Genomic DNA, 8,847 nt, shown 5'->3' on the forward strand with positions numbered 1-8,847 from the left:
AACGTCAATTCAGGATTGGACAAAAATAGGACCAAATTTCACTGGTAAAGTAAGATTTCTTTTAGGAGAAATAATTTCCCAACTTCTCTACAGTCTACTCACTAGTTTTCCAATATAATCCAAAAGAAAACAACACCAGAAAGTAGAATTGGGACACTTGAGCAATGCAACTTCCTTGTAAAAAACTACATGATTGAGACGAAAAGCATGCTATCAGAATGGAATAATATCTACAAAGGTAAAAAATAACTATTCATGAATGAGAATACACTGACAGAAAAATATTTTTACGTACTGAATGTATCAGTATTATCGACAGGACGATACCCTCACGGATACTATCCTATTCTTGTATATATGTGTGTGTGTGAAGTGTAGTTTCTTTAGAGGTCAAAATCAGAACCCGGATTAAACTATGAAGCGCATATATATATATATTTTGTGGCACTTAATTTCATGTTATGCTTAAGCTAATTTAACTATCCATCTACTGAAAACAACGCGTGCGTTTAGTATTGAATGGAGGGGTGTCAAGCAAGGGGACAACAGAACAAAATGGGACAACTAAGAAAGCAATGGAGAACTTCATGAGCCGCAAGGCATATTGAGAAAAAAGAGGCACGTTATATTTCCTTAATTTGCAAAAGTTCTGAAAAAAGAGAGAAAAGGTTAGATTACCAAGTTGAGGAAAATTTTAATATTATTAACGTATGTCTTAAATGTTAATTTGAATAGAGAAATTAACTATTTGTCTTCATAAACCGCCAATTAGAAAACTAGATTTCTCTTTTAAACAAACTACATGTTTTTTTAATAAAAGAAAATGAGTATATTTTATTAATTTAAAATGAGTTTAAATAGAAAAACAATAAATTGAGTAAACCTTTAAATTTTTTAAATTTAAAAGGGTGAATTTTAGAGGGGGGGAATGAAATTTCAGCTAAAAAAATATAATGCCACGTATTAATGAATATTTATACAATTTAACAAATTTGAGGTTAATGTGGAATAGGGTGAAAACTATGATCGGTTTTGTGCTCCAATCATAGCTTCACATTTTTATCTTTATTTTAAAGTTTGAATAGTCGAATCAAACTGCTCAACATGATCTTTATATTAAAATGTGTTTGGAAATCAAATGTTATATTTTTTTTGAAAAATTGTTACTATTTTTTTTGAAAAATTGTTACTATTTTTTTTGAAAAATTGTTACTATTTTTTTTTCTAATATAGGTTCAAAATCATTGTTTTTGATGGTCCATGATCCTTTGAAAACATAGCTATTGTATCTATCTAAAAAAAATTCCCGCCCCCAAAAAAATATAATTTTGTCTCGGGATTAATTGTTGGGACTTTGAAAATATAGAAAAGAATGTGAAGCATTTATGAAGCACAAAAACCAACGATACACTTTTAAGTTTTAACCCTACTTGTCACTGAGTCATATGAGTCTAGGGACGGGCGGATCTAAGACTTAGTCAAAGGTGGCTAAGTCACTCCTATGATTTTACAATTTTAATTATACGTGTAAGAATTTAATTTAATTTTTTTTTAACTCTTTATATAAACTAGTCACTCTTAATAAATGACAAATGTTTAGTTGTAGCCTAGTAGTTAAAACTCTATTTAATTTGTGGTTAAGAGGTTTTGAATTCAAATCTGATTCACTATAAGGGCTTGTTCGGCCGACAAATGAGAATGGGTATGGGCACGGGAATTGAACTGAAAAACATTGTTCTCGTGGAAAAAAATAATTCAGTTGAACTGAATTTTTTTTTTTCCCACGTGAACAGTGATTCGTCCGAACAGGCCCTAATTGTGCATTTTAGTTCCGCCCCCGTCTAGGGATATATGTAATGGGCATAGCCGGAAGGGAATAGGTGGGGTTGGGATATGAAAGTAGGGAGATAAGGAAGGGGAATAAAGGGTTATATTGAAATGACAGATATACATTATGAAATAGTGAAACAAGAGAAGGAATTAAAAAAAAAAAAATCAATTTTGAATCCAGCTTGTGGATACTTCAATGTCTTTCTTTGTGAGAAATTACAAGTTAGAAGTTCAACTATAATTTTTTTTTTGGTGAATATTTAAATTGAGGAGGTTTGATTCCATTTTATCTTTTCTAAAATGATAATATATATATATATATCCCTCGGAACAACGTACTGCCTGGCGCCTACGCCTACGCCTACGTATTTCAGTTTTGTTTGTTATATATATAATATAATCATCAGAGCTGGTAAGAAAAAAAAAAAATCAAGAGAGAATGGATAAACTTTATTTTATTTTTGCTATTCAAATTACAAGCACAAACTTCAAACTTGAATATATTAATATTATTATCTTATAAGCAGTTACTCGTAATTATTGATCTTCCACACAATAGCAAACCAAATGTCCTCTACCTGTTATCTATAATAAGATATATGTACAGATTTATATATAATCTGCATATTTTGACCACCACAAAGTTGCGTACGAAAATATATATACTGGACTTGGCTACGGTGCTATGGGTAGCTAAGAGGCCTCCCGTGCTACGGCTCAATATTCGAATTTTCAAAATTCTAACGGTCGATCCGAACCGTTCATCTTGTTCTCCATATTAATATGTGCTTGGAGACCAAATTTTACATTTTTTGGAAATGTTTTACTATTTTTTTAGATTTATTGAAAATCTCTATTTTTCAGACAAATCTGGACCATAAAAAACAGCGATATTCAATAAATCTAAAAAAATAGTAAACAATTTCCAAAAAATGTAAAATTTGGTCTCCAAACACATATTAATATGGAGAACAAGATGAACGGTTCGGATCGACCGTTAGAATTTTGAAAAGTCGAATATTGAGCCGTAGCACAGGAGGCCTCTTAGCTACCCATAGCATATTAGCCAAATCCATATATACTAATATATATATATATTATCCAACTTGTTGTCAATAGACTAAATAAGGTTTACAAGACTAAAATTTGGTACTTACGTTACAGTTATGCTCATAATGTAAATGATTAAAGAACTCTTGGTATACTACAGAGTATAATTAATTGAAGACTTAATTAATTAATTAATTAGCTATTCAACGTTCACAAAAGCAGGGTGATATATATATAGCTAGGCAATTGGTACAAAATATGAATGTACAGTATCAATTATTTAGTGCACATGGATATAGCTAGTTAGTTGGGCTTAGATATATATATATTTATCTCATTCCAATTACAAAATATAATTTATCCAGATAAATAAACTGCCAAAAGATAAACTATTTATTTCTGGTGCAGATAGATCCCCTAAATCCTAATGCATGCGTATTAATTGAGATTCAGTGGATCAGATGATGGATAATTAATTATTAGTAGTGCATTTATTTATATATGCAGAGCAGATAGATATTTGTTTGGAGCAAACATGTGGATGTGCCTAATTATCCTTTTGTTGCTCACCTCAGTAAGTAGGCCACAGTTGGAATTGTGCCCTTTGCAAAACAAGGAACAAGGAACAAGACACATGAGCTAGCTAGACTTGGTGGGGGTGCTCCTAGCTAGCTATTTCTTGTTATAATTACCAAGTATGGCAGGCATATATGGCATATCCAGCTAATTGCACCTCAAATATAACCAAACAAGCACAGCAAACACAAAAAATAATTTGTTGTGTTTGCTTAATTTCTGCTTCATGGTTTTTTGGTCTGGCTCAATATTATATTATATATCTCTTTTGGATCATGACATGAGTTGATGAGTACACCCCACATCCATGCCAGTTCACACCCCTAGCCTATCCGTAAAAATATATATATATATTTTCATTTTTTCTATCTGTTCTCTTATAAATAAATAATATAGACATATGTCGTCATTCTTACATTTTATAATTAATTGCATGGTAATTACATGTAATAGTGCCTTTGCTTTAGCAATATGTGCCGGTCCGGGTTTTCAGTGGTCACGGCTAGCTCATGATACCTTAATAGACAAGAAAGCAAATCACACTATTGAGATCAACAACAGATCATAAAATATTTCTGAACATCATGCACCAACTATTTGTACACAGTCAACAGTAACTTAATTCTACCATAGCTAGCAAGCCTCTAACAAGGCTCTCCTTAATTAATTTTAGTCTAATTAATTAACTCCAAGGAAAGTAATTAAACTAGAAACACCAGAAGGCAGAAATAAGAGAGAAAATAAAGAAGAAGAAGAAGAAGAAGAAGAAGAAGAAGAAGAAGAAGAAAAAAATCCTCTCTAAATTAATTTATGTCAAAACACCATATGCATTAATTAATTCTTCACTCAAAGGCCTCCATCTATGATCGAATTAGATTGCTCCATTTTCCTTGCACCACTTCTTGTGCCCAGGGGCCCACTTGGGGGACTTTGGGCTAAAATACTTGGATTGCACACGGCCGTTAAGCAGCTCCACAACCGGCCCCGGTCGAACACAGCGCGGTGCCTTGTACTGGTTGATTGAAGCTCCCTGGCTTAATGCATAATCCATTAACTTATCAAATGTTCCTTCTTCAACAATTCGTATCTCCAATGGCCCAATCGACTTGTCGCACGACCGTCCCTGCCTATACACACTGTTTAAGCATTCCTCAACCGCCAAGCAACAGTCTTCAAACACACAAGGAGGAACTGGTGTTGTCTTGTTTGTTTGTAGCTCCCAAAACAGCACATAGTGGCCAGGTATTGTGCTTGCATCGGCATAACTGGTATATTCAGCTAGACATGCACCAAATGGCTCCAAATTGTGCACTGCATGTTCAACCGCATTGTGCAGCTCGGTTTCATCAGTTTTGTCCGAGTCGATGCTCAGGGCAACATTTTTGCGGCGCACGAACTTGAATTCCGGTGCCTTGTTGTGGAAACCTACTACCCGTAGCACATCACCCACGCGATATCGATAGAGCCCTATCATAAAATTAGACATTAGTCAATAACTCAAATTAAACCAAATTGTACACTCATATGGTTTAAGAAATAAACCGAACTTTCCTATTTGCGTTTTCATAATTCATAATAAACTTTTATATCCATACAAAATTTACCTGCATAGGTAGTCACCACAAGTTCATACTCTTGTCCGAGCTCAACATTGACAAGATCGACTAAGTCGCGAGGGTCCAATTCACTCTTTCCATTAGCAACACTACCTTTCACTGGTAAAAACTCAAAATAACCCATGGTTGGAATCAATGTGTAAGCAACCTCACTTGGCTTACACATCGGGTTGAGGTTCAACCCGAAATAGCATTCGGATGATGCATACATGGTGCATGTCAATGGCAATCCGCCTCCGTAGAATTCAAGGGTGGGTATGTATTGTGCCATTGTACCGGTCACAATGACGTCAATGTACTTTGTATTAGGCCATAAGCGCCTAATAATACCTTGCCAAGAACCCTTACTGCACTCAGACTCGATCAATTTGGCTTCATTTGGGTCCGGGTGGAGTACCCGCCCGACTGCCTCACGCACTGACTTATCGGTAATGGTTTCATTCATGACTCCATTACGTATGTCATGGCACAAACTAGGCCAATTCTTTTCAAGGAACTTTATGGCGCGTATAAAGCCCGACGCAAAAACTGCACCCACACGAAAAACCTCTGACCGATGGATCAGACCACACAAAAGTTGCGCATACATGCTTTGGTAAGAGTCAGGACATAGAATGGTCTCATCAGGGCTTGTGTAATTGTTGAAGGGATCAAAGGGTCGGTTTCTAAAATGTCGACTTCTGTAATAACTTGTCAGTACCGGCCGGGCTACAAGCCCGCTAGGAGTTTTGGATTCGGATTTGACGAAATAAAGATACATGGCTTTGCCTTTGTTCAGACCTGGTACAGATCGGTTCATGACTGGCATGAGTAGACTATAAAGGTGTGAGCGCCGGTCGAGTTCGTCTTCGATTGTTGGCATCAGCTTTCTCTCACCGCCTGATGTGCCTGAGCTGATAAAATACAGTTAAACAAATTATGTATTAGAAAAAGAAGCATTAGGGTTAATTGGTTGTGTTATATGCAATTCTGTTGCATCTTTCAAGTGTGTGCATATATTAATTGATCCATATGTGCATGCCACTAATTTTCTTTTTGTTTGGATCAGTAGGCGAAAGCACTACTTCACTTGTTGTCATGAGTGATTGGATAGAAATTTCTACAAAAAGAAATACAGCAAAAGTTCGTTTTGCTTTGGTTATAAAGAAAAGTGGGCCCTTCATTAGCCCACAAGGCCAGATTGTTCGTAGAGTACAAAAACCAGAAAGTCTTTACGACTGTACCTATGCACGCACTATGTTTCTTGTCACCAATTAATGCACCGGTTTTTTTAACAAGGTGGATTCAAAATATCTCTCTAAATTCGGCAAAAGGTTTGTTTTAAATTAATTTTAATTCCGTTTTCTTTAATGGAATTTATACTCACTCTTTTTCTTTTCTTTTTAAAAAAAAATTCCCCTGCGAAACCAATAAATATTTAAAAAAGTGAAAGATAATTCAGTAAGATTTTGCATAGTATATATATATACCTAGTAAGAAATTCAGATATGGGTCGGCCGGAAAGGATAGGCGAGGTATCACCATGTGCGATGCGCAAAACATCAGGCTGTATTTCCTCGTATGACACAATAGGCATTATCTTTTTGAAAGAATCCAAATTTGGCGCTGTACATGCCGGTAAGCCGTGTCGGTGCAAATATTCGGCCGGTGCATTTTGCGTTAAGATCTCTTCGAGCACGCGTTGTTGCACCACATCAGCATTCTCGGTCACATCCTCGATGAACCGGAGAGCTCTCAGGTGCTCTTCTGGTATGTCAATTTTTGGTGCCTCTGGCATGGTGTTTGGTGTTGTGTACCAGTGTGGTATGGTAGAGGAGTTGAGTTTTGATTGGAAACAGGTGAGAGAAGAGAGATGGTTGTAATGGATTTTGTTCAGAGAGGGGGTAAGCAAGATGGCTCTTTCTGTGTTTCTAATGAGGAAGGCTAAATGGGGTATTTATAGAGAAACCATTGCAAGGTTGGTCCCCACTTTAATTTAGTAAAATTGAGAAATATATATATATGTGTATATATATATTTTTTAAAAAAATATTTTTATAAGTTGTGCTGCCTGGGTGGACAACTTGGTCTGTTTCCTCTCCTGAATTTAGTGAACAAGAATTATTTGAGGGGCCTCTTTGTAATTAATAATCGCTTGTTGAGATATTTCTTGCTGGTAAACTTTTGCCAATCCATAGATAGTTTTGAGTAAAGATTGAATATCAAGCATCCAATTATTTATTTAATATCCAATACATAGATAGTAAAATACCAACTACATCTGTTGGCAATTACCAAAAGTTAATTATACCATTGTTAGTAAGAAAATTAAAAGAAAGAAAGAAAGAAAGAAAGAAAGAAATACTAAGGGACTTTTGGCAAAGACGTACAATTAGGTACCACATGAAATTGTTAAATGAATCTAAAGTTGAATAAATATATTATTGCTTACATGGTAAGACTAGTATGTAATTTGTGACCAAGTAGTGTAATTATACCCATAAATCTTGAAGAATTAATATAATTAGTATTTTACCGAAAATGTAAAATTTTGGGTAAAATGAAAATTCGGTACGTATTGTGGTTGGTTTGTGTATAAAGGCATGCAGGAGACAGGAGGCCGCAGTTTGTTTGTATGAGTATGAGACTCGCTCACAGTCACAGAAATGATGTGTCACACCAAGGAAGCTCTGCAAAGGAAAGGAAAGGAAAGGACCATCTGAGTGTACACTAGCTGTCATGTATCATACAATTCGGATGATCCTTGTCAGACTCAGATTATATATTCATTAACAACTCAATTAATTATACAATAAATAAATGCTTCAGCTACACAAAGTAAAAAAAAATATTTTAATTCCAGGCCCTCAGCAAATAAATGAATTAATTAATTAAGATCCCTCTTAATTTCTCTTTCAACGCCGTCGATCAGCAAATAATAAAAAATATTTAACAATGAGTCTAGTCTAGCTAGCCGTCTGAGATTGAGAATATATATATATATATATTAAAAAAGAAGAAGAAGAAGATGGATTATATATATAATTAAAGTACTCATTAGATTAGATGTCATTGACACGTAAATTAATAACACTTTACAGTTCACAGTTCCCACTTCCCATGCATGCATTGCACCCCCGATCAAATCTAATCTAATCTAATCTAATCTTCAGACTTTATTCACAACTGACAGACACGTACATGCATATATAGCACTTCAGATCGATCGATTTCATATATATATATATATATTCATTAATTTAGTTGAGTAATTAAAATGTTAGAACCTGATCGATCGATCCGGTTTCTTTGTTATGTATTGTAGGGGAGGGGGAGCAAGGTGGCATATCTGCGAGTAAAGTAAACATTGTCATTGTTCCCTCATTTTCTAGAAATTATTATATATATAGAACCTCTCAACTTTTCATGCGCGCGCGCATTTCTTATTAATTAAAAGTATATTATAGTATAGGCAAGCAAGCAACTATATATATATATATATATATTTATATATGTTATCATCAGCACTTACGAGATGCATAATAAATAAATTAAAGATGCAATTAAAAGAGCAAAGTATTAATTAAGTAATTCAATATTTAATTACTGAAGGCTAATTAATTAATATATAGTTGAATTGAATGATGGTTAACGTTGCTTACTCTTTACTGAACTAGCTAGTCCTTTTTGTCTCGTAGGACGTAATGTAACATATATAAATACTTGAATCTGCTTCCTTTTTAATTTGCACGGTAAGAATTACAGATTTTTTAAAACAATCTGGCAGCCTCTGCCT

At 34.6% G+C, this 8,847-nt stretch overlaps 1 protein-coding gene across 1 annotated transcript; it reads right to left on the reverse strand.

Moving 5' to 3' along the window:
• Positions 1 to 4,001: 4,001 nt before the first annotated feature.
• On the reverse strand, positions 4,002 to 6,978 carry LOC144565603 (putative indole-3-acetic acid-amido synthetase GH3.1). Its single transcript, XM_078315400.1, has 3 exons — positions 6,542 to 6,978; positions 5,061 to 5,965; positions 4,002 to 4,923 (listed from the first exon to the last, which is right to left on the reverse strand). Exons 1-3 carry the CDS (start codon positions 6,847 to 6,849, stop codon positions 4,328 to 4,330), a joined length of 1,809 nt encoding a protein of 602 aa, XP_078171526.1. The 5' UTR covers positions 6,850 to 6,978; the 3' UTR covers positions 4,002 to 4,327.
• Positions 6,979 to 8,847: the final 1,869 nt, after the last annotated feature.

This window comes from Carex rostrata, chromosome 14 (assembly GCF_964058835.1).
Source record: "Carex rostrata chromosome 14, lpCarRost1.2, whole genome shotgun sequence".
NCBI classification, from domain to species: domain Eukaryota; kingdom Viridiplantae; phylum Streptophyta; class Magnoliopsida; order Poales; family Cyperaceae; genus Carex; species Carex rostrata.